Source organism: Protopterus annectens, chromosome 11.part0 (genome assembly GCF_019279795.1).
Source record: "Protopterus annectens isolate FY-2018-M chromosome 11.part0, PAN1.0, whole genome shotgun sequence".
Taxonomy (NCBI): Eukaryota; Metazoa; Chordata; order Ceratodontiformes; family Protopteridae; genus Protopterus; species Protopterus annectens.
In genome coordinates this window covers 1,198,562,706-1,198,589,674 of record NC_056745.1, presented here as the reverse complement: position 1 = coordinate 1,198,589,674, position 26,969 = coordinate 1,198,562,706, and the positions used below count along the sequence as shown (strand labels likewise).

The following is a 26,969-nucleotide window of genomic DNA, read 5'->3' as shown; positions in this document are numbered from 1 at the left end:
GTTCATGTTCATTTTAGATGTGTGGAAGCCCTTCTGGAGTGTCCTGTGCTGAAGGAGAGTGTGGAGGCCTGAACTGTCAAGCTGAGGATGGCAGCATACAGTGTGGAGGGCCTGGCTGTAATGGTCTGGTTACAGTAGCTCTCAATGCTTGGAAGAATGCTATGGACTTCGACAGAGAGATTCTGGTTGCTATGGCTGAAGTTGAGAATCTTTCTAAAATGGTAGGTTTCAGAGTCATTTGTGACATAACTGCTGCTTAAATAAAATCAGTGAATTAGAAAGTCTTTCATAAAGGTTTATGTTAAGGTATATAATACTGAAATTTAATGCCAGAAGGAACAAGTGTAATCAAAAGATATGAAAAAGTACATAGTTCAGTCAGTATATTATTTGAATTCCATTCTCTGCAGTATTATTAAGTATGCATTGTGTTAACTATAAAGAATCCCTGAGTTAACCACAGAAAATGTAATTAGATTTTAATTTTGTAGCTAATTAAAGTAGCATATTTTAGGGAGATGCTAGGCAAGCAAAGTACTCAGAGAAAACTCATATGAATAACATACAGATGGTGACTAGACGTTAGACTTCAGCTGTGGAATCTGTAGTTGTGACGCAGACACGTTGACTATTTTGTGTCCATCATATGTTTGCCTGTTAATGAGCAGTAGTACTACCAGTGCCTGAGTTGTTTGGCATTTTATGTTTTGTTCTCTGACATTGGGGTATAAGAAACAATACAAAGCATAATGCAGAGGACTACAGGTGGGTCAGCGATCGTAACCATATTATTATATTTTGAGACATGGATGCCAAATATTTGCTGAAGAGGTGAATATGGACATCCATGTCAAGGACACATAATACGGTGTTAAGATCCACTGATCTGCTCATAACTATATGTAGTGCTTGGAGATTTATCATCTCCAGGTACTACAAGTAATAAAAAGCAAGGTTAAAAAAAACGCAATATGCTGTTCTGGCTTTGAAAACCAGTAAATCAGCGGGGCAGTGATTGATGTCTTATGTATTCCCACAGTTTAATTTGTCCAAGTACTGGAATAGAGTGTATTCCTAAGTCAAAGAATGATTCAAGTTCATGAAATTAGTATTGTTGCGATCTTTGATGTTAGCCAAAAATGCTCTTTGCAGCACCCGCAATGTGCCCAGAATAGACTCCTTCTGCAATTCATGTGGAGCTTTCGTTAGCTTATTTAAAAGCAACTGAAAAATTTTTTTTTTTTTTTTTTTTTTTTTTGAGACCCATTGCACCTACTACTACTATTGGAACTGTCCACACTGCCCTCGTTTCTGCCTGCAAATCTTGGTATTTTATCACTTTGTGTTTTTCTGTATGTAGGACACTTTAATCAGAGGGTGCAGCAATTTTAATGATCAATGCTACTTTGCTTGTTCTTTTCAAGGACTACTATATCTGGTTTTCTTGCATCTGTTTTTTTGAACTGTTGGTAGTGGGTGATCCCATGTGATATAAATGTCATCATTCTCTATAGTGCTTTGTGGCTCATGCTTCCAATGCTTCTCAGCTACTTTAATAATGTAACGTCTACACAATCCCCAATGCAAAAGTCTTGCTACATTATTATGCCTTTCAGTGTATAAACCCTCTGCCGTAAGTGCGTCACACCCAGCAACAAGATGTGCGACTGTTTTCAGTTCTGTTTTACAGAACCTGCATTTGTCTTTCTCCCACATGTTCAGTGGATTTTGTAAACCAATATATACATAGTCCACTATCCTGGGCCACCAATATTAACTTTTGGTTTAATATCACCTCTCCTCAGCCATTCCTGCAGCAGATCCTGATTGACATGAGGTTGTTCAAGGAGTTTTCTGTATTTGCAACTATATTTATGCATTTTCCACATTTCTTCCCATCTCATCTGATTCTTCTCCTTATATTCTTTCTTTTGTTTTTTTTTTTTGTTTTTTTTTTGGCACATTCAGTTGCTGTCCGATTTTTGTCTACTTCTGGTTTGATTTCCATTCCTGCTTGACACAAATATGCTTCTGCTAAACTATACAGGGAAGTCATCTTAGACTTGTGTTCAAGTTTTAAAACTTTCACTGTGTTTGGATCCGGTGAGGTCAGCAGCTATGTATGCAGTCCTATAGTTGCAGATGTATATATGTAATCAATTTCATGGAGGTCCGTACTTCCTTCAGAGCGAGGAATGTATAATCTTGGTATACAATGATTTTTCTATATCATTTGATAAGCGTGAAGCATCTTTCTTGTTTTGTTGTCCAACTGATCCAATACTTTTTGGGACCAGTGAGTCACCCCAAAACTGTAAGTTAGTGCAGGAAGAGCAAATTGGTTTATAGCTTGGACTTTGTTTCTATATGTCAGGACTGTTTTCAGCATTAATTATAGTCTTCTAAAATATTCCTTACTGAGTTTTATTCACATTTGTTTATGTTTTATTGTCGATCCTTCATTGAGTCCCAAATGTTTATACATCCCTTCTGTTCAAGTTCATTTATATCACATTCCTGTCCCAGACTGATATTTTCTTGGTGCTGCAGCTTTCTTGCTTTAAATGTTGCTTTTGCAGATTTGTCAAGATCGAATGATATTCTATGTCGTCTGAGAAGATTTTGACCATTTGCAGTTGTGCTATCAGCTCCTCATCTGATGAACTGTACATTTCTAAATAATCCACAAAAAAAGTTGAGAAGTCTTTACACTTTTTTGTTTTCTGGGATCCAAATTCTAACCATGACCTAATCTGCTAAGTAGACAGCTTATTTGGTTAAGGGCAAGACAAAAGAGCAGCAATGACAGAGTCACCCGGAATATCCCCATTTGAATTTTTATCCCTACTATAATAATTTGTCCTTTTATCATGGCTTAGGTGCAAAGTGGTTTAACATTCGTTCATGGTCACTGTAATGTAATTGATCAATGTAGGGTGTGTTTTGTGCATCTGTAAGCATTCCTTTATCCATGAATGTGGGATGCTGTCAAGTGCTTTTTTGTAATTCTGGCATGACATACTTAGATTCTTCTCCTTTTTACAATGCTCCATTAAGACTTTATTTAACAACAAATGATCCTTTGCTCCATATGACTTTCTTTTGTTACCCTTTTATTCTATTGCCATGATTGAGTTTTCTTCTGACTATAAACTCTGTCAGCATCAGTTCCTGTGTATAGTTTGTATATCATTGGAAGGCAAGTTGTTGGCCTGTAGTGTTTAGGATAGCTTGCAGTTTCACCCTTAAGGAGTATCGATTTCCCTGTTGTTAACCAGATTGGTGTTTGCTCAGGGTGTGCATATAAGTAATTCTTACTCAGGGCTAAATCTTCCTGTAAAGATGTTAATACTTTTATCCAGAAGTTAGGTACTGAATCTGGGCCTGGGGGTTTCCATTTAGGAGCTTTTCTTAATTTTATTTCAATTTTTCTGTCCATTACTTCATCCTATACATTTAAACTTCTTACTATGTATTCATCAAACCATCAACTCCCCTACTAGGATAAATAAATCCACCCATAAACAAACCATTCTAGACTGGATATTGACCAACAACAATCCACTCTCCTACAAAACAGGAATACTACCTGACAATATAAGCGACCACCTCCCTACCTTTATCACTAAAGTAAAAATTAACAATCCCAAACCAACTACATACCATACCAAATACAACAAAACAGAATTCAACCTAGGATCCTTTCAAAATGAACTCAGGGAATATAACTGGTCTTCCCTTAAATACCTCCCAATAGATGAAGCAGTAACCCATTTCAACAATTCCTTCCTACAAATTCTAAACCAACATGCCCCATCCCGCTTAGTTAGAGTCAGCTCCAAAGCAGCCCCATGGCTCTCTAAAACAACTAAACAAACTATGCGAGCTAGAAATAAACTATGGTCTAAATGGAGGTCCACAAAAAACCCAAATGACCATCAAAACTTTAAGTGTCTGAGAAACAAAACAAAGAAGCTTATCTATCTGGACAAGAAAAACTATCACCTTCAATACCAACAAAACCAACACCAAAACCCAAAACAATTTTGGGCAGGAATAAACAAGCTACTCCATCCAGGCAATACCAAAACACCTACCCCAGATAGCCTAGCACAAACCCAACCTAACATAATTGCCGACATTTTCAACAATTTCTTCTCTCAAACAGTCACCTCTCTAGCTAATACCATGACCCCACCCCCAATCCCCCTAACTACTCTTACTCAAAACAGCACACATAAGCTAGACTTCAAAACCGTCTCAACAACCTATATACGTAAGCTACTATCTAAACTCAAACCCTGCACCCCTTCAGCGGACAAACTTCCAGCTGAATATCTGCAACTAGCTGCTACAGAAATAGCCTACCCAGTCTCCATCCTAATAAACAGAACTATAACGGAATCCAAAATCCCATCCTGTTGGAAAATCTCCCATATTATCCCCCTCCATAAAGGGGGAAACTCTAATGAACTCTCCAATTTCCGGCCTATTGCCCTTCTATCTCCTTTATCCAAAATAATGGAATGCTGTATTCATCATCAACTTCTACATTATCTCTTAAATAACAAATTGCTTGTAGAATCACAACATGGATTTAGACCCTACCACAGTACTTCCACTGCCCTTCTCTCCTTCTCTGACTCTATCAATAAAAACCGTAACAACAACCTGTTCTCCTCCGCACTATTCTTGGACCTCTCCAAAGCGTTTGATATGGTCAACCATAAAATTCTCCTCAATACCTTACAATCCCTCTCACTTAACTCACTAGCAATACAGTGGTTTGACTCTTACCTGACTAACAGAAAACAAGCAGTCATCTGGAACAGCCATCTATCCTCCCAACTCCCAGTTACTATTGGCGTCCCACAAGGATCCATCCTAGGTCCACTACTTTTCTCTATTTTCATAAATAACTTGCCCACTTCTCTCCCCACATCCACTTGTATACAGTATGCAGATGACTCCACTATCATCTGCTCTGCTACATCCCCAGCACAACTCCACTCTGCTACTCAACTGGTATTCTCTGCAGCAGAAAAATGGTTTCAACATATCTGTCTCCTCTTAAATCCCAAAAAAACCAAACTTCTACTATTCACCCCAACCACTAAATCCACCCCTTTTACTTTTTCAATTGTATCATGTAACAGCACTGTTATCAAACCTGACTATTCCACTAAACTGCTAGGCATCACCATAGATAATCAGCTAAATTTTGACCATCACATCGACCTAACTATCAAGTCAGTCAATAAAAAGATTGGTGCCCTTTACAGACTTAAGCCCTTTCTCACTGCTACTTCCCGAGTGGCTCTTGCCCAAACCCACCTGATTTCAACATTATTGTATGCCTCACCTACCTTTACCAACTTATCTAAAGCTAATCTTCAAAAGCTTAATACTGCCTACCATAGTATAGCCAGATTTGCCACTGGCTCTGCATTTCATACACATCACTGTCTGAATTTAAAGAAACTAAACTGGCTTGAACTTCCAAACCTAATACTCCTTCAGCAACTAATCATCACCTTTAAAATTCTACATTACCCCACCAACACACCCATACTAAATAAACTCATCACACCTTACAAAAATCTTACTACACTTAGATCAGCCAACAAGCTACTAGTTACCACTTTGAAATCTCATAATAAATCAGGTGATTCCTTATTTGCAAACACTGTTGGTTCTATTTGGAATAAACTTCCCCCAGAACTGACCTCCCTAAGTTCATGTTATCTTTTCAGAAAACAGATAAAAACCTACCTACTAACTCACTGGTTATGCCCTTGCTCCAACCCTGACTGACCCCAGTAAATTTCTTTTCACTCTCCCTAGTCCACTCCTTTGTACTTTTGCTCTTCTGTTCTTACTTAAACTGTCTCCACTGACCCTTTGTTGTACCATCACTCTTCAGTTCCAACAACTATTAGACTCCCCTAAGACCATACTGATATCCTGCCTCTTGCTTCTCCTTTCTGTCCCCCTATAATCCTACTACCTCCAGCATTTTACACTATCTTGCCTTTTTCTTTTCTTTTCCCCCCTTTATTTTACTCTTTCTACTACCTCCAATATAACCTTACTCAGTCCACTATATCACCACCTAACAGAATATGTATCACTATCTACAGTCTACCTACTTCATTTTTGCCTTCCTAAACTTCAACTTTATTTTATCTGTTTACTATACTAACCTGCTTATTAGACTCATTACTTAAACCATTTTCAAGCGTTCAGCCTTTACCCACTTGTTGTCAAGATTACCTACTAGTTAACATTTTTAACATCTGATTATTTTTTTATATGATACTGTAGCTTCTCTGCTAAGCACCTGTCTGAATTTAGTTTGTCATCTAATCAGCTTGTATTAGAAAAATGTATATGCATTATTATTGCCTTATTATATTACTTTTATGTGTATAGTTAGTTTCTTTAAGTGACTACAAACTCTGTAATGTCTTAGACCGATAGTGGAGCTTTTCTCCTCGGGCCTCTGCTGAAAATGGACATGTATCCAGCCAGACTAGCCCGGTTAACAAATGTAAAATAAAATAAAATAAATAAAAATAAATACTTTATCCATTCAGCATCCTTATTATGTTCCACAGGGTTTTCATAGATATTTCTCCAAAATGTGTGTATTTCTTCTTTTTTGGTGGTGTTTGTATTGCTTTTGCTGTGTTTCCCAATTCTTTATAAAACATTTTTGGACCCATCAATGAATTGCTTGCTTACTTTGTACTTTTCTTTTATATTTATCTACATATCTTCTAAGTTTTTCTGCATATGGTTTTATTTTTTATTTGCAATAGTGTACTATAGATCCTGGTCTGTTCTAATACTGCACTTTGCTTTTGCCACATCTATCTTTCACAGTATTTTTGTTGATCTGTTACCTCTTCTGTACTTTTCTAATAGTGACAGTTCTTGACTTAGTTGCTTTATAGTTTTCTCTGTTCGATATGTCCATAATGGCATTTGATTTCTTCTCTTCCTTTCCCTTATTGTCTTGTTTTTGTGTGGTAAGAGTTTGTTATTAATTTAGCTCTACAGTTGTTGTTGTTGTTGTTGTTGTCTTTTGGCTTTTCCCGGTTATGGGTCGCCACAGCTGAACTCCGGTCCGCTAATGATTGGCAGTAGATTTTCACAAAAGCTGAGGTGCCAGCTTGATGTTCAACCTTCAACAAAGGCACGCCCATTTACGCATGTCTTTCGAATGCCCACCAAATTTAGCTCTACGGTAATATATCCTATTTACTTCTGTTATATCAGATGAATTTATGTTGATAGTCTTGATGACTGTGTTCATTTGTTTTATCAGACTTCTAACATTTTGGGTCTTACTGACTTTCTGTAATCTATTTCTTTCATCAATCTTGATATGTCTGTCCATCTCTATTAAATCAAGAATCTCTTCACTTAGATCATTTTCTTCTAAAAACTGAGGTACATTCTTTGTTTTGTGTTTCTTACAGGCATTCTCCAGAAAGTTCCAGAACATATTCCTGTGATGTATTTTCTTCAGCTCATCCTTCATCTTCCTTTGTTCTTTCATATGGAACTCCCTGGCTTATCACTCCACCGCAATGACTGCGTCAGAGTTGCCACTGTTTCCTACTCCTTCCCTCACTGTGCAACTCCAACTGAACTTTTGGACTGGCTTTCTGCTGAAGGGTCTAGAATATCTTCATGTAACAAATGATCAGATGCATCCCATTCCTCCTGTTTCTCCTTCGTTTGAGGAGTCATTGTTCCATCATGTTGTAGTGTTACCCAAGTTGGATTTTCTATACTAAATCCTCTGCTTTGTAGGTAATCTATAACTTCAGTTTCTATTTCTTTAACTTCTCCATTATTACTTCCCCCTTTATTTTCTTATTTTTTGTATTGTGAAGTATTCCATATCCAGATGCCTTTGCCTGTATTTCTCATCAAATGTCTTTGGTGCTACTTTTTTTCTATTGATCAGTTGTGCTTTCTCCTTTACATAAATATTGCAGTAGACTAAATCTCTTTTTCTTTCCCATATCCATATGTCTTCTTGAGATGTGTCCCGCTTCACCTGTTTTTCCTTTGCTTGAGGACTCGTTTTCCAATCATGCTGTGAAGTAACCTGTGTTAGACTTTCCACACTAAATCCTTGACTTCACAGGTACTCCACAACTTCAGCTTTTATTTGTTTAACTTATCATCTGTCTTACATTCTCCCTTTGTGATCTTGTTTGTATTGTGAAATTTTCCATATCTGGATGCATTTGCCTATATTTCTCATCAAATTTTTTACTTAGGTTTTTGTATTGATTAGTTTGGCTTTCTCCTTTGCACAAATATTGTACCATATCAGATGTCTGTTTCTTTCCCATGTTCATCTTTCTTTTTTATACCTTTTAAAAACCTCTAGGTTTTCACACTTCCTCAGTCACATGTTTTTCAGAATGGCACACAATTTCTTGGTCTGTATAATGTTTTTCCTGGATCTGTTATATTAATGAACACAAATTTGCATTTGTAGCTTTTGACAGTTTTTCTTTTGCAAGTATTTTTCTTTCCTCTAATTTCTCTCTCTCTCAATATTTAAGAATATCGTCTAACTAGAAATTCTCTGCTTCTTGTATAATGCATATTTTTGTTTTATCTTCAAATGTCCACAGCATCATCTTTATGGCTCTTTTTCGGCCTCTCAGGTTTTGTGTTTTTGTACACTACTGCTCCCTTCTACACGGGGAGGAGGCATCCTCCTTCTAAGCCTGGCCTAACTCCATTGCAGGAATGTTTATGTCCTGGCACCAGTGCACATACCAGGATTGGGCACTTTTTTATTCTGGGACTTGTGCATCCAGCTGTCTTTTTTTATTTTTTAACATACTTCTGTCCATAATACATGCTGTATAAAATGCAGTCTATATATCAGTGTCGTCTTGGTCAGATTTTGTAAAAACAGGGTCCACTTCATGAAGATACTCACCAAGACTTGAGGATGAATTCAGCAATACTACTCTCTATTGCATGCTAATTTTATAAGTTCTCCATTCAGACCTTTATCCCTGTGTAAGGGAAGCAGTTTAATTCAAAATACTTTGTGTAGTTCAGCAGACAGCAGGAAGAAACTGGAGTCGAAACAAAGCCTGCTGCTGCTGTTTGTTGGTTGGTGCTGTCTGTTTTTAATGCATATGCAATGTTAATAGTGCTTAGGGGGTGCTTAATTATTGTTAAGTACCCTCTAAGCACTGTTAAGATCAGGTCTTGCATTTTAGCAGAGCTGAACTGTGATATAGTTTAGCCATTTTTTTTTTGAGTTAATCAGGGCACTCTTTATGAATTCACCTTTTTTTAATTGACTGGTTCAGTTAGGCAGTATCTATTCATATTTGAAAGCTCAGGAGAAAAGCTCCAGCTATAAAAGAAACAAGATTATTATAGGTTAAAAGTCAGTAATTATTGCAGCAAACTACCACTTTCAGTTCCACTGTGGGTAACCGTGCAGTATATATACAATGTAGCAGTCATAAATACTAACAATGTAAAGGAGGAACTCGGATGCAACTAACCAGTTAAAACTAACAAAACTATTAAACATTTTGTGTTTAGCAGGCACAGAGTATAGGGCTGTATTGAGATGTATAACAATTTAAGAAAAACTCTACCCTGAAACTTGAACATTCATGTTTTTCATCTTGTCTTGATAGTCTGTGTATGTAAGTATATCAGAATCACTGTAACTATTTTGTATTGCATTATTCCCGTTACTTAAAATGGCTGTCAGGGGGGTCTGTCATATTGATGAAATTCTGTTTTTTCACATTTGTTGCCTTTCTCCCACATTGCACTTTCTGCTCCCTTTGTATCTTGTGTATAAGAAATTGTTCATTTAAGTGCGTTGACAGTGCTTTGATTTAGTGACTTCATAACCTTTGGAAACTTTGTCATTTTCTTTCTTTTTCATTGACTGATGGGTTTGAGCTAACTACATACTGATTTATACAGCTAAACCATCTTCAAAACCAGGGAGCTAAAACAAGGTTGTTCGGAGTAGCCACATCTGTAGTACATAAACAGTTGGTAGAGATTCTTTGAAACCCTTCCTGAGGTGTCAAACCTTTCACTGTAACAGCCTTGCTGTTTATCTGTATCAGGATGCTGACCCTTCAGCATTTATTTTATTTTATTTCTAGATCATTCTAAAGCTATGCATAAAAGCAGCACTTCACTGACTAAAAATGAGAGTGCATTACCAGTCTGTGTGTGTATTGTTACAGCAGAATTAACTCATCCCTATTCTTTACACAAAGATGTTGCTAAAAATAACATTTGAAAAACACTTTCAGTATACCTGTTAAAGTGTGCATTTAGCTAATGACTGCAGGATAATTTCAAAATGCAAGACTGTAGCTGGTGTCTTAAAAACCTCTAGGTTTTCACAGAACTTCAGAGATTGTATTTATAGCTTAGGTCAAGTAAGTTGGAACACTTTGCTTTCTAAAACAAGGTGGGATTTGTACAGGCCATTAAAAGAGGACTTTCATGATCTGTGAAAGGAGAAAAATAAAAAGGGAGAAGTTAAAGGCACTGAAGGATTTCTGGGTATTAAATACCATCTAGGTTTATAAGGAGAAAAAGTGCCTGTGTAAACAGGTTAACTATAGTCGATGGAGGAGTTTTCCTTTAACAAGCTTGAGAGCGGAGACAAGACAGTTGCCAAATGACAGGAATACAATCTGTATAGGTGATGGGGATCATTTAAATTTAGAGAAACAGGAGAAATATATTAAATGAGTGAAAAAGTATGTAAAAATATATAATTAGCTAGGTGCATACTAGTGATGGTGATGTGTAGGCATGCATATGGCAGCACAGGTGAACAAGCACAATTTCTGCAGCGAAAGGGTGAGAGATTTGAAAACTCTTTGCACATGGCAATAAATAAAAAAAAAACATTTTGGAGGAGTATAGTCACAACATTTACAAAATATGAATAAATGATCAGATAAGACCTGCAAAAAAAACATTGCTTGGTTATTTTTATTATATTTGTATTATATTTGCTATTTTTTATTACAAATTTTTGCGTTTTGTTGTTTGTAATTTGTAATTGTATTTTATCATGTCTTGGAGCTTATCTCCCCGGGCCTCTACTGAAAATGGACATATATACAGTTAGACTAGCCCGGTCAACAAATGTAAAATAAAAAAGGCATTTTTGAGAAAAAATAAGAGATGAAGAGGATGATGAATAGGAATAATCTATGTTAGTAGTAAAAATAAAGGTATAATGTGACTGGAAGAGGAGGGAAATGTGCTATAAGCTGCGAGAGAACACTTAAGATAAAATAAGTTGGAGTTTGTGGTATCTGTGTCTCTGATTGGAGGTTTTATATACATATGTATGCATATTGTTAGGTCAGAAAAGTTTAATAGTAGAGATTAGTTAAGAATAGATTTACGTTATGTCACAAGCCAGGCAAACATCTGAGGTTGTTAAATGATTGTACATCAGTGTTTTGAATAGCAGGAAAGTAGTTCTGACCTGATATGGTGGGGTGTAGAATTTTATTTCAGGTGAATAGCTGCAGTAAAAGACACATCCCTTACTTTGAGAGAATTGTGTGGCACTTTCAAGAGGTCATGTCCTGACTGTGATGTAGGCCTAAGTTGTCTAGCTAGAGGGTTAAAGAGAAATGAGCTGAACGCAGAGCTGTTTCTGTAAAACGTGTACAAACATTATTTGAAAAATAGTAATTTTGCTCCTGAAACCTTTCCTTCCTGACGTTTTAAGGGATATGTGGTGAATCTTGGAGGGTAGACCAACATCTAGTTTTAACTACTTGCCATATTTTCAATCACAAGTGACAAAGTCAGAAGGGTCTGTTACTGGATTGCTACCACAGAGTAATTTTGGAAGCTGTAGCGTAGTGATAAGTTTGATTTGCTGCCTGAGTGGGATAGAATTTTAATGTGTACAAGAGCAGGAAGTGTTTTATTTCACTTACTCTTGTCTTGACGTGCTCCATAAACTGAATGAGCTCATCTGTCATACATCACAAATATTTTAGTTGACTTGAAATGAGGTGGTAACCGAGGACCTTTGCTGCATTAGAATTCCTTATACACGTGAATTAAAGTAGACAAATAATACTTCCTTTTAGCCAGATGTCTAGGGCTGTCAGACATTCCCAGATGGGAGATTTTTTCCTCCCTATGCCAAGAACATCAATATAATGCTTGGTATTAAAAGGATAGAGTAGCCTGTGCCACATTCATTTCTTTTTTGCCATAAGAAGCATGTGGTTGTCAGTCTTTTACCGTCTCCCAGGAGTCTTCAGGAGTGAGTAAATTCCCTAGGTTTAAGAAAAATTCTACACATTTCTTGATTGTGGTACCTTCTAGTACTGTTGGCATTATTATTATTTTTAGTAGTAGTATCAATAGCAATAGTAGCAGTAATAGTAGTAGTAGCAGTAGTAGCTGCAGTACTACCAGTAGCAGTAGTGGTGGTAGTAGTTGTAGCAGTAGTAGCAGTGGTGGCAATAGTAGTAGCAGTAGTAGCTGCAGTACTACCAGTAGCAGTAGTGTTGGTAATAGTTGTAGCAGTAGTAGCAATAGTATTAGTAGCTGCAGTAGTATCAGTAGCAGTAGTTGTAGTAGTAGTTGTAGCAGTAGTAGCAGTGGTAGCAACAGTAGTAGTAGCAGTAGTAGCTGCAGTAGTACCAGTAGCAGTAGTTGTAGTAGTAGTTGTAGCAGTAGTAGCAATAGTAGCAGTAGCAGTAGTAGCGGCAGTTCTACCAGTAGTAGTAGTGGTAGTAGTAGTAGTTGTAGCAGTAGCAACAATGGTAGCAATAGTAGTAGTAGTAGCAGCAGCAGCATATACTTTTGACTCTTTTGGGTGGATTGTTTTGGTGGCCCATGATATCCCTGAAGAAAATCACTTATGTGTTTTTGGAAGCCAGTTCCCCAAAAAGATTACCACCTTCAGTGTGTCCTCTGCTTATCTGAGGACCATCAGGTCATCAATTGTAGACACAATGCCAAATCTTTAATACAAAATCTCTGCTATTCCTTGCCTGAAACCGTTATGCTGTTTCGGAGCACAATAAACTTCCTTTGCAGGGTCACCTACCTTTTAGAAACAGAATGCTAGAGGTGACAGTTTAATCCGTCATAAAAACCTTAAAAAATAGCATAGACTGGGTGCAGTAGAAGGTTGGAGAATAGACTGGGTAAGTGTGCCAGGAGGATCGTGTATTTGGTGGAAGCATATATGGCATTAGCTACGGTGATATGGGAATTCCCACAACCAGGTTGCTGAGAAGAGGGGTTAGTTTAATAAGAAAATAATCTCACCAGCCCCTTCAATAATAATTCATGCACTTTTGTGTTGTGGGTCACTGTATAGATCCTTGGCCTGGGAACAATTAATGTGTGCCATTAGACACAAGTGGCCCTGGGCTGGGAGTGAGAGAAGCCAGACCCTCAGGTCATTGAGACACAGAGGCAGTATGACTGATGATGGTGTGAAAACATGGGGCAAAGAACTCTGTATGCCTGATGATAGTCCCTTCAGTTGGTTGTCTCAGGAAATCACTAGACTGAAGAGAGGGTTACAGTAGGAGAAAAGATAAAATAAAAAAAAAATGGGAATCTTACTGGAGTTTCTGAAATCTGTTTCCTTTTCTCCACCACCAAAATATTCCTAAGATAAATGTTGGATACATCAATGTGCATGGTCTCTTTCACTCCAGATAAAGGTATTTCACATGAGCAAGTTATTTCTTTCCATGTCATAAAGCAGACCTTTTCAGTAACAATCTTCCTCATGGAAGTGGGGTATATATTAGCCTTCATTTTGATGGTTCCTCACGTCGGGCTGTTAATGAAGAAGATCCAGCGATACATCAGCAACGATTGAGAAAAGCTCAGTCTGTTCCTGGAGAAGGAAGTCCCCATAATTCTAGCCAGCAGAAAGGAATTCCACTGGGAAATGGGAGAGGTTCTCCTGCTAGTATAGCAACCATGTCTAAATCCCAGCAGTGCCACCACTCCTTAGATCTTACATTATCTGTTAGGGAATTTTGACCAGTGGCTGGCCTTCTGTTCTGTCAGGGTGCACCTGTCAGACATTTTTCATGTTTTCTTACAGCTGCATCTATCTCCATAAACTCGGCTGTGAAAGTATTCCACAGGGGCAGCCTTCTAGACCACCTAGGAGGCCTGTTCCTCCTCCATGGATTTTGAACTTAGTGGTAGAAAAGTTTAGTCTGCCTTTTCTTTTCTAGTAATTTCCCCCCTTCCCTAACGACATGTCAGTGGGTCATCTTTCACCCAATCACCCCATTCATTCCACTGAGACAGAAGGCCAAGCTTTCCTGGGTTAGGTGAGAGTCATTCCTTCATGACCAGGAATACTGATTGACTCATTTGTGCTACAGCAAAAGTAAGGTGGTAGGCTTGCTGGTTCTGGGAGGATGTCCACTCTCTCCCCTGGCAGAGTAACCCTCCCCTTTGGCAGCTGTTACAATATACACTGTAACTTCTTCCTGAGGAAGAAGCATGCCGTACATGCTGAATTCTCTTCAGCTTGTAGTGCAAATGTACATGGTACATTGGTACATAGTGTATTTGCTAGACCCAAGCTACATGGGGGTGTAACACCTAGTGCTCTTGCTATATTTCAATCAACTGGTGAGCCAGAGCCAGAGCCACTTCTTGTCCCTTATCCAAGGTGAGCAAGTGAACAAAGACCACTCACTTTCTTTCACCCCTACCAGCCCTTACAAGCATCCAAGTTACTGATCAAACGTGGAACACATGCACTGTAGTCAGTGCTTTATCCCTGTACACCATGGAGTTAGTCTGCCTCTTTATGAACTAGCCAGCAAAACCATTCTCGAGTACAAATCATGTCTCTTTCTTGGTGTCTTATCACCTCGGGTAGTATAATTTTTAAGTTACAGGCTTTGATGTACAGGAAACTTTGCAGAGATTCTCTGGGAATAATTCTTTCCTTCATGTCCATGGTAATATCTAAGCTCACACTAAACCAACCCATTTAAGTACTGGTGCTGTACTTTAACAACCAGAACAGAGGAAGGATGAATCTGTTCACAGCAGAAATCCACATAGAGTTAAGCTACTCTGCCAACAGAACTGAGGACTTCAGGCAGTCAGATCACCTTTTTGTCTCCTTCATGTCAAGAGAAATAGGGCAAACCTGTGTTCAGACACCCTGTTAAGTGGTTGATAAACTGAATTACCTCTGCTGTGATCGGGAAAAGTGAGAACCTATTCTACCACAGTAGCTTCCATTATAAAAGCCTTTTTTTCAGTAACTTGTCTGCTTAAGGCTTTCATGAAGCTGCAGTCCTGAACCTTTATAAGCACATACTCCAAACACTAGAAGCCAGACCTTGAAGGGCATGTTGTAACACTTCTACAGGTCTCGGCTCAGAAACTCACTTATGCTTCCTGCTCTGTACTCTTCCATTTTTCAGTATTTACTTTCTCATGATCCTTAAAATGAGCAGAGTACTGTTGAGTGAGGGTACTCCATATAATTGCAGTTTGAGCAAAGGATTACTGCTGCAGTTTGAACTCCTCTTCATTCCTTCAGACATTTCAGGATCATCACTGGAGCAGTGGCCAGCTCTCTGGTCACCCTAATGGAGGCTGAAGATCCTATTGTGTGTACATATGCATATAGAGAAAATAGGGGTATCCCTGAGGGTTCCCTCGGTTCACTGAGTTCTGTTGCAGGGTCACCCGTTGTAATCTCGTATGATGGTAGGTGTGTGTTGGGGATGTTTTCTATTATTTTCTGCTGTCTGAGTAGATTATCTTTCTTGCATAGTTAGTGTCAGAGGCTGATGGCATGGGCTTCTATTGAATGTGGTGAGGAAAGCAGACACATTTGTTGGTGACCTTCCAGTTCAAGGAAAAGAACAGAAAATGACATTTTAAACCTTTACAACTAGATTTCCAGTTGTCATCCTTGGGGAGGAGATAACACAGTGTCTTTAGGGGGTATCTTTGCTGATCTAGAAATCTGGCTGGAAGACAGGTATCCACTTGTGGCCAAATTCCCATTATCTGTTATGTATTGCAGCAGTGATCCTATATTTGAACATCTGTGGATGTCCTTCTGTTCATCTGTTGCAGTATTCTTAACATGAGTTCTCCGCCGTAGGCAACCCAGCATCAGGCAGTATACAAAAGTCTTTCTTTCACTACTGTAAGATGCATGGTATGTCGCATGTAGGCTGCTGTTTTATGTTGGCCATAAAAGTGATGTACACATACATCTATCTCAGAAATTAATGCCCCAGGAGAAAGACAGTTTAAGTTAGGTAGGGTATGACCATCCAAGGAAATGGGCCTTTACAGAAGAAGCAAGGGTCTTCCCATGCTTCACATAACAAAATGAAATAACCTTAGAGATCCAAGTAGAAATGTTCTGTTTGTAAACAGGCAATCCCAGAGCCCTGGGATGATAGGAGACAAAAAGCTGGTCTGATTTCCTAATAGATTTGGTCTTATCTAAGTTGTTTTTGCATATCCAGGGTGTGCAACACCTTCTCTCTAGAATTTTGTGGAGAAGGACACCTTTGCAATGTCCATCAGGCTGCAAGACATTTGTAAGTCACAGTTACAGCCCAGACATTCAAGAAAGATGCAGGACAGACTCAAAATTTAGTCATTTGTTGTTAAGACTTCTTTAATAAAGAATAGCAACCTTGATGTGTTCAGAAGTAGGATTTGCAGTGTCACTGTTCTTTATGTTGAAATGTCCAGTAGTCATACTTTTCCTAAAAAAGGCACTATGGGAGCAGAATGAGCTTTGAGCAGTAAGTGGAAGCAAGAAGAGCGAGGGATACAGGCCATCTCTAATGGAGGAGGTTGGCCTATCTTCCTTCTCCTTCAAGGTTGACACATACTGGACCCTCTTTTTAATTAATATGTTTTACTCAGTATTGTAATAGGATTTCACATCTCCATTATATAATTTGGAATATTCTTTCTTGTACTATCCACAGTATAAAATTATCAATAAGAAATAAAGTATTCAGAGAATATGTAGTAGGAATACACTGGGGTAAAGGCAGATGTCACTCAGAGTGTGACATAAAGAAGTTGGCCTCTATCTATAACATTAAAAGAGGATGAGGTATTCTTGCTTAGAAATAATATAAAAGACATTAAAGTACAACAAATATGGTAAAAATGTGGACCACCATTGACATTCGTGTTTGAGCACTTCTGTCTTTCAATATATAGACTTTTTCAAAAACAATAAGTGCTTTATTGGTGCGGTGGTTAGTGTTGTCGCCGCAAAGCAAGAGGTTCTCCGGTTCGATCCTTGGCTGAGGTGCCTTCTGTGCAGAGTATGCATGTCCTCCCTGTGATTGCATGGGTTTCCTCCGGGTGCTCCGGTTTCCTCCCACATCCCAAAGACATGCTGTAGGTGGATTGGACACTCTAAATTGGCCCTAGGCGTGAGTGCATGTGTGTGTGTGCCTTCTATAGAAGGTTGGGCGCTGGGCTGGCAACTCGACACTGTAAAACTCCACTGCCAATCACGAGCAGACAGGTGATCCACTGTGGCGACCCCTAACCGGGAAAAGCTGAAAGAAGAAGAGGAAGAAGTTTCCATTAAATACATTGAACAAGTCAAGGGACTTAATCTGTAAGGCAAAGTGGTTAAATTAACAAGTATATAAAAACAAACGAAGAAAAAGTAATGAAAGTAAAATATGCAGTCCGTTAGACATAGTAAGAAATGATGACACACACATTAGAACAGAATACAACATTTGTACAAAAAAGTCTAGTTTATAAAGTTATTTGTTTTAATTTTAACCTGACCTTAATGTTAAATGGTCACATTTAATCCCACCTTCTTGCAGGCGTTAAGTCCGATTTGCCATTGTAGTTCCTTGCATTCTAACAATGAGGTGACATCGCCTGCTCTTTCATCAACTGTAGACTGATGAATAAGATTTCTTGAAGCTAGCACACATAGTGGCATGCCCTGATAAAGCATTCATATTTTACTTATTTTCTAGTTGCCTAAGTATGTATACAAAGCATCCTGTTTGTGCTGTCAGCATAAAACGCTTCATATAAAATGCATATCGCAATACAAGATGTACTTTGGGAATTACAAGCAAGTCTCTCTTTATTATTTTTTTTAATCAAGTCTGTCTTTAGACCTAAATCTTCTTTCACCAGAAGATATAAACACATTTGTTCCTTTATGAACCTAAACATTTTGCAACTACCACAAGGGAACATTTCAAAATCATCAGAAGTAACCTTACCCATTATTACGTAGCCTTTCCAATGAACATTTCAGATTTTTTCTCAGTAACGGTAGGGCTGTTACTCAGATCCATACAGAGCCTTTTGCAAAGGCAAGGTGTTATTACTACCAACCCCTCTTTATGCCAAATGTAGAAGACTCTCCTTAGAACACCTGTTTATACACAGTTTTTTAACAAATTACCCAAACACTGGACAACAATTCGAGATTCCCACTTGTTAAAAACTGTAGCAGTGGTGCAAAGAAATTGCAGCACATTCATCATAAATGTAGTGCATGCACTATAATTTGTGAGCTTGTGTGCATATACCTGCATGTATCAATGTATCCTTATTTCTGTAGTATAAAAATAACTAATATGTATCAGCTTTACTATAGGACCTTACAATATTTTGCCACTGCAATATTTGTGAAACTGGGTATCACCCCTCAGACATTGCATGCTGAGAAGCTTACAACTATAAAAACCTGAAGAACAAGATAAACATTTATAGGAACACTGACAGCAGCTAGCTAATAATTGTTGTATGGGATGGTTGCAAGTAATTAAAGAATAATATAGAAGCTAACTACAGATAGCCTTACTAAAATAACAAATCAATCATTTGATTGTGAATTTGCAGAAACAATCTTCCCCTGAACAGTTTTCTGAAGTCATGCAGCATATTGAAGTGCTTCAGCAGAGTACAAGGTGCTGTTATGAAGCAAAAACAAACAAAAAGTTGATTTCCGTAGTAATCTTTGTCTTCAGCGTAATTGCTCATTTCTTCTAATTGTCAGAGTGAAACCAAAAGTGTTAATGATGTAAGACAGTGATGGCAAACCTTTTGGGTTTGGCATTTCAAAAGCTCCTGACACAAAATAATTCAGTGCACTTCACATGAGCAACAAATGCAAAAGCAGTGTCTGTGGTAACTCAGGTGTTGGTGATCACTGGCTTGTCATGCAAAACGTTGTGCTGTGTGTCTCCTTTGACACATGTGTCATAGGTTCGCCATCACTGATGTAGGGAATTTGGCATTGGAACACATAAGTTTTCAAGAACCTGAATTTAGACAGATGGAAAGTAATTAACCTCCCTGTTACAAACACTGGAAAGGCACATCTTTAATACACCTTAAAAAAAAACTCAAAAGAGTAGGAAAATTATCACTGTAAGAAACTGTCATTTGACTTGGTGACAGTGTTATACATGTTACACTGTTTCATCAACAAGAAGTTATTGATGCGTATAACTAGTGTGAATGTTGAAATTTAACTTTGTGTTCTTTAATTAAACTATATCTTCCCATTATAAATAAAGAATTGAGATTTAACCCAGCTATTTTGCCTAGTCTGACTACAGTGCTAATTGAGTTATGGATATTAGTTAGGAAATTACACTTAATTTCTTATTTTAACAGTAGCTAACAGTGAAGCGATATTTGGATGACTTAGTGAGTCTGCCACTGAAGAGATTTTGTTGAACTTGTCCACATATCAACATACAGATCTGCCTGAAGACTTGTCAGGTATATCTAGTGCTACTTTGAATGTAATATTATTTCCAAAAAGTCAGCTCGGTCCTCCTTTCTTTAATCTTGTGATAAATGCCTTCCATAAATCTTTCATTATGGATATAAAGAAAAAGTATTTTTTTTAAATAAATATAGTAAATTTAGTTAATAGTCTGAACAGTGATGAAAATATTGCTTTGCATTTATTAAAGAAGGCAAGTGTGGTTATTAATGAAACTAATAAAGGATAAACTGTTATTATGACAGAAGTGCAATACATAGGTGTGTTGTGCTGTTTTACATTATGCAAATTATAATGCTGAGATTTCAGACAATCCTTTTACAAGTGATTTGAAATGTTTATCTAAATGATTGGAGTATTTTGTAGAACTAATGATTCTTGCAGTGAACCTTATATGTTCATATGCTATCATACCAACATTTTATATCCTCCCAAGGTTCATTTCCAGGAAAAATGGTCCATTTAAACAGTTAAGGTATGGCTATTCGTAATATGTTGACTCAGCTTGATAAATTTATATTAAAGGTACAAGGATGTTGTAAAAAAAATGGAGGGCATCAAATAGAAAGAATATTAAGGTTGGATAACATTTGATTTAGTAAGCGTGTAACATCAAGACATCAAGGTGGCTTAGATGTGGTTTGCAGCTACTTTGCATGGAAACAAAAATATTTTTGAGAAATGACTTAAATTTATGTCTGACAAAAAAATTCTCACATTTTGCTCCAACATTTCTGAACTAAGTAATGGAATAGTTGGAGGTAGAAAATCTACTACACAAGCTTTTTTTCCATGCTAATGTTGTGGAATATTAACATTTTATTGACGATCTCTTTTTTGTAGTAGATACCAAAGCAGAAGAAATACAAGCTTGTTTAGCATACATGTGGTCACAAAGTATGGTTTTCATCTTACTTGTGAAGAATCAAGCAGAAACATAAACATTTGGACAGTACTTTAGTAGAATAAATGAGTAAATTAATATGCTCCAAGTTCCCTAGAAAGCAAATTACAACAGACATTTTTACATGGCAGCATATAGAACCATAAATTTTCAATAAAATCTTTACATGTAGGTGAATCCTTAAGTGCAAAAATGAATTGTAATGTAAAGTAAGATTTCTTATTAGAAGCTTTGGGGTCTACTGAATGAGTGCAGGACTGGGGTTATTTGAACTCTGTAACAGAAATAGCATATGCTGAAGATAGAAATGACTTGCTGCAGAAGAGTATTCCACATAAGTCAAGGAAATTTATGGAATATACTAAAAAAAGTGAATAAAAAGACTGGTATGTATTTACAATCTGTAATGCTCCAGCAAACGTAACTTGTTTTGTGTAGTAATAAAGGAAGGTACATAAGTAATAGAAAATCAAGGCACCTTGTCTTGTGGATCTTGCACTTCATGCTGTCTGGGAAGGAACAAATTTGAAAAATTGCTAGTGACACTGTTGTTTCAATAAGCATTTTACATGCCAGTTAGAATTATTGTTGTTGTTGTTGTTGTTGTGTCTTTTGGCTTTTCCCGGTTAGGGGTCGCCACAGCGGAACTCCGGTCCGCTAATGATTGGCAGTAGATTTTTACGTGCCGAGTTGCCTGCCCTGACGTACAACGTTCAACGAAGGTACACCCATTCACGCATGTCTCCAAACAGAAGACGCTCTAGCTGAGTATCGAACAGGACAACGTCTTACTGTGAGGCGACAATGTTACCGCAGCACCACCACCGCAGTTAGAATTATTATATATGTAAAAAAGTGCAATGAAATGATAAACATTTCATTCAAGAGACAAAAAGGTAGGTCATACATAGGTTACAGTAGTGCTTTGAAGATAGAGGAAATCTACAGGTACATGAGTTTTTAGTATATGGATTCCCTTCACAAGCTCAAAGTTTCAAAACTTTGAACTGCAAATGGTCGAGACCATTAGATTGAAGTTTTGAAACTTCAAACATTAATGAGTGGAGATCACTGTACAGCATGGAATGGGAAATTTACTGTTTTCCTCACTGTAGTGCAGTCTCGGAGTTGGTATATTTATTTAGCAGGGGTGTGTGGGGTGTGCAGAGGGGCTTGCCCCCTGCAAAAACATAAAAACATTTTTTTTATTACAATTTCGAAGTTTCAAAACTTCGATCTTAGGGTCTCGACCATTTGCAGTTTGACGTTTTGAAACTTCGAGCTTGTGAAGTGGATCCATATCTATATGTGTGCACATACACAGGGCAAACATTCTGGGAAGTGTAAATAGCTCCATTTTGCAATGTTATGAGAGTTAGACCAACATTTGTATCTTTAAGAGATGAAAATCTTAGGAATGTAATCAGGAGGTCAAAAACTTTGTTTGTGTTAAAATTTCACATTATGTCATCCAGTAGTTTAAACAGATAATTTAACTGGAGATATATATTGTATTAAGTGGAGTAGATTGTTTATACCATTATTGTAGTTTTAATTGATGGGAATTTTAAAACCATTTGTCCTATCATTTGATAATTGGCTGAAAGTCCTGTGTAAAAAAAGAGGCTCTGATAAGTCTGTAATCTCCTGAGAAAGTACATAGCCAAGGTACCAGAGCATTAAGAATACAATAACAAGTAACTCCAAGCCAGCAGGTGTTTATTTTTTTAATATATTGAAGTAAAATTCAAGTTAATAACTCCACTTTGGCCTAGGCAACTCTGGCTCACCAAACTAGACCTGATGGTCAGTAAAGGGCCATTACCACTCCCAGACCTGTGTACACTGCTAACACAGCAAAAGGGGGTGGGGTGAGATTTGTAGTGCACACCTATCCAAAAAGACTTAGGCTAGCTGTATTGGTGATCTCAGTCTAGTTCTCTTTAGGGAACCAGTTCCCCTTGACAGAAGTGCTACACGTTTTCTTAGAGGATAGGAAGCTGAAAATGAGGATGTCTTAGCTGGATAGTTGGAAAGTGGTTCTTGATCTGATTCTCAGATAATAAGATAAAGGCTATTGGTGCTGAGCATTTTGAGAGTGACGTGCCTCGCATATTAATTAAAGTACATTTGTTAGTTGTGGCAGCATGTCTCCCCTGTGCATCCTCTGTTTTCATCCCACTCAGCAGTTATACAGTTACTAAAGGGAATCCTCTACCTGAAGCTACTGCGGAGGTATGTCTATCCTCCTAAGGATGTGAGTTTCATGGTAGAAAAGTTGGCATTGCTTTATTTTCACCCAATTCATTTGGCAGCCCTCAAATTTCTTTTGGAAGACTCTTCCTGGTGGTCATTATCTCTGCAATGAGAATCTTTGAGCTACAAGCCTTGATTTCCACATAACCAACACCTCCTTATGACATGAGTGGTCCCAACAGTTAGCAGTGAATAAAGTCATTCAGCTGCCAGGATTCTAAGAAAGTGTTAGTGCCTGTAGAGCATACCAAGCTTTTGGTGTGTTTTTTTGATGTTATTGTTTATGTGTAGGTGAACGTTAAGGTTTTCATCTGTAATAATGCCTAGTAATTCAGTGTGTGGGACAACTTCTATAGTGGTATTGTCTTGAGCTTGTATAGTGAAGATTTTTTTATCAAATTGAGTGGTTTTCCTAGGAGTAAAAATTACTAGTTTAGTTTTTTTTTTTATTTAGGGCAAGATGATTGTTAAGCATCCAAGTTTCAGTAGAGGTGAGGGAATTCTGGGTAATTTGCTGGAATTCAGGGCTGGAATTTGCAGTGGTTAGAACATACCAGGATGACGGATTTTGATACCCTAGTTTCAGAGAAGATGAATTGGTATACAGTGGATATAAAAAGTGTACACACCCCTGTTAAAATGCCAGGTTTTTGTGATATAAAAAATGAGACCACAATAAATCATTTCAAAACTTTTTCCACCTTTAATGTGATCTATAACATGTACAATTCAATTGAAAAACAAATCTGTTAGGGACAAATATAAAAAAATGAATAAGCTGGTTGCATAAGTGTGCACACCTTTAAACTAATACTTTGTTGAAGCACCTTTTGACTTTTGATGATATAACTGCATGCCATGTACAGTAAACCAGTTTTGTGTCATATGTAGTCAGGGGTATTTAAATGTGAGGGGAGTCTTTTCAGTGATTGTTGTATGTGTTAAAGATATTAAAGTAAACAAGTACTTTTCCTAGTTGTAAGAATTATAGGTTTTACAGTATAACAAGAGAAAAAGGCTTTACAAAAGCAAGTTTAGTGTTCATATGCTGTGATCCTGGCCTGCTTGGGTGGGAGTGTAAAAAGGGGCTGATTATATTATATGTAGAATTAGGATATTTCCTCTTTTTATTTTACAAGGTTGAATGTCTAGATTACTACCTTTGGCTTAAGCTGTAAACAGGTGTTTTTGTAAGCATGCAGGCTTTAAAAATAAGACAAAATAATGAAAACCATGAAAATGCTAAACTTCTTACAGCTGCAAATGTATTAGTTTGTTTTCCGCACAATGTTCGGTGGAGGAGAGATATCTGCAGCTGAAGGTAGCTGTGCATTCTTTTCTGAGCAAATTTTACAAAGACTTATTGCTGAGTACATTTCTGGGAGACAAGTTGTCTGCAGGTGCAAACAGTTTATCTTGAGTATGCTCAGTATTCTTTGCTGAGGGAAATGTAAAATTTAAGGATACAAATACAAGCAGTTTAGTGGAAAAAATAAGTTTGAAATTATGGGGAGTGAATAAGAGGTAACAACTCCCTAGCAGCCTTAATACTTTATTGCAGTTAATAGAACAGTGGACAATTTGGCTTTATTTAAAGATTGCCAGTGCACCTTTTCTTAGGACTAAAAGGTAATTGTTTTCTGAAAGCTTACAAGCTGCTTTTCATATCTGGGAGGGGAAGAGACATAAGAAAAGAACAGACAATAATCAGTGTAAGTGGGAACACGGGCTATAGCATTCACTTTAGCGTGGGTAATCTTAATTTAGGCCAGGTAATGCCTTTAGGTGCAGTCATCAATTTGGGGCAATTGTTCCCTTCTGGAAGGTTAAACTTCATGTTTTGAAGATCTACATATTTTGAGTATTAATTCTAAGTTAATAAAGGATGGGGATGTTTTGTATTTAGTTTTTTGTTTGAGAGTTTTAATTAAAACATATGACATAGATTCAAATGAAGAGAAGAAACAACTGTAAAAAAGATAAATCTGTCAAACAGTATATGCATGTAACAAAAAAGCTGGAAATACATTTTCAAAAAAACTATTATATATATATATATATATATATATAATAGTTTGGAAAAAATAGCTTTTTATCATGGCGGCTATGCTGTCCATATTATCCTGGAAAGTGAATGGCCTTACAGGTGTAGATAAAAAGGAAAGAATATTGAATTATATTAAGAAATGCAGAAAGCTGTGGTGGCTGTGTTACCTAAAGATGGCAAAGACCTTTTAGACCCAGCTTCATATAGACCCATTTCAATTTTAAACCATAATTATAAAGTGCTTATATCCATACTAGCTAAAAGAATGGCAAAGGTGTTGCCAACACAGATATATATGGATCAGTGTGGTTTTGTGGAGGGGAGGCAAACATTTGACAACATTAATAGAACAGTGATGATCCAGAGGGAAGCAGAATGTAAGAAAATACCTCTGTTGCTGGTGGGTTTTGATGCAGAGGAGGCATTTGACAGAGTAAGCTTGAATTTTATGACTAAGGCATTGGAAACATTTGCATTCCCTGATACAATAATAAAGTGAAATAGAAGGATGTATGAAGAATTGGAGGCAAGAATTAAAGTGGGAAATTCCTCTCGGGTAAGTTGTGTTTGAACAGAAGAACCAGACAGGGGTATCATATTTCCCTTTTGTTATTTGCTTTACTTTTAGAGCCATTAGAAAAGAAAAGAAAGATATAATTGATATGGCTTTATTTGCAAATGATATTATTTTGTACCTGATAAATCCAGAAAAGGACATTTCACTGTTGTGAAACCATTTGAGACAGTTTCAAATCTTTTTGGGATATAAAATGAATGAAGATAAAACAAAGGCTATAGCTGTAATTTATGTACCCACACAGTTTGGGTCAGCAATACTCATATTTACAGAGACACAATAAGCTGAAGTATTTAGGTGTATGGATTACAAACAATTCTGTTATGGCAGCTAAAAATATGTGGGAATAGACTAAAGAAAAGATAATACAAAACCAAGAAACTGGAAGCTCTTGAATACGGATATGGATAGTAAGATACAAGCAATGAAAATGTTTTTAGTCCCTTTAGTTTTATGTACAGGCCAGGCATATTTGTACCAATCACAGGAGAAGTTGTGGACAATAATTCAAAAACTGAAGGAATTTATCAAAAAGTGAAAGAGGGCAAGAGGAAGTGGAAGAAGTTAATCATTCCAATATTACAAGGTGGTTTAGGTTTATCTGATTTGGGGGGAGATTTTAGAGCTACACACAAGATTCATATACATAAAACAAGCAGAAATTTATAATTCAAAGTGGAAAGGAATGATGAAGCAAGGGGGAAGTTCAAGAAATTGAAAGTGGGATTTTGGATGTAGATCCTTAACAGAGTAATAACAACCATACAGAATATTATACTCATAATGTAGCAGAAAGTATTCTAATAACTGAGAACCAACACTAAGCATAACAACAAACTCCAGTGGTAAAAGCAGTAAGAATTAGGATGTTACAGCACTAAATATAACAGTTATTATTGAAAGCTTTCATCTCATGTTGCAAAACTTCATCAAAATATGACATACATGAATTCCCCAACTTAAATAAGACAAGCACATGATTTTATCATCCATTAAAAATTCCCCTACTTAAACTAATTAACATGCAAAAATTAAAAATGTAAAAATTCTGATCCATTCTATGATGGTTGTCTGCATTCTATCTAAGCAATCCCAAAGACTTCAATTTTAAAATACAGTTAATAAAATCACCCCTTTTAATCCCAGGACAAGCCTTGCATTTGTCTTAATTTGCCAAAACAACTGCCAGGCTTCCAAATTCAAAACGCACCACCTCTAGGGTTAATTGAAGATTTTTCAATACCAAAAAAATAAATACATATGATTGAGAAATTTCATCAGATGTTTGGCCAGTGCATTATTAGGATGACCTTTTCCCAATATTATACGTGTGTTCATAAGTTCTTTC

The 26,969-nt window shown here is 37.1% G+C and overlaps 1 protein-coding gene across 1 annotated transcript in view; it reads left to right on the top strand.

Moving 5' to 3' along the window:
• LAMB1 (laminin subunit beta 1) overlaps nucleotides 1-26,969 on the top strand; it is a 1,172,470-nt gene that overhangs the window by 997,413 nt on the left and 148,088 nt on the right. The window contains exon 27 of the mRNA XM_044088561.1: nucleotides 18-221. Coding sequence (XP_043944496.1) covers nucleotides 18-221 — 204 coding nt within the window. The remainder of the gene's footprint in view (nucleotides 1-17; nucleotides 222-26,969) is intronic.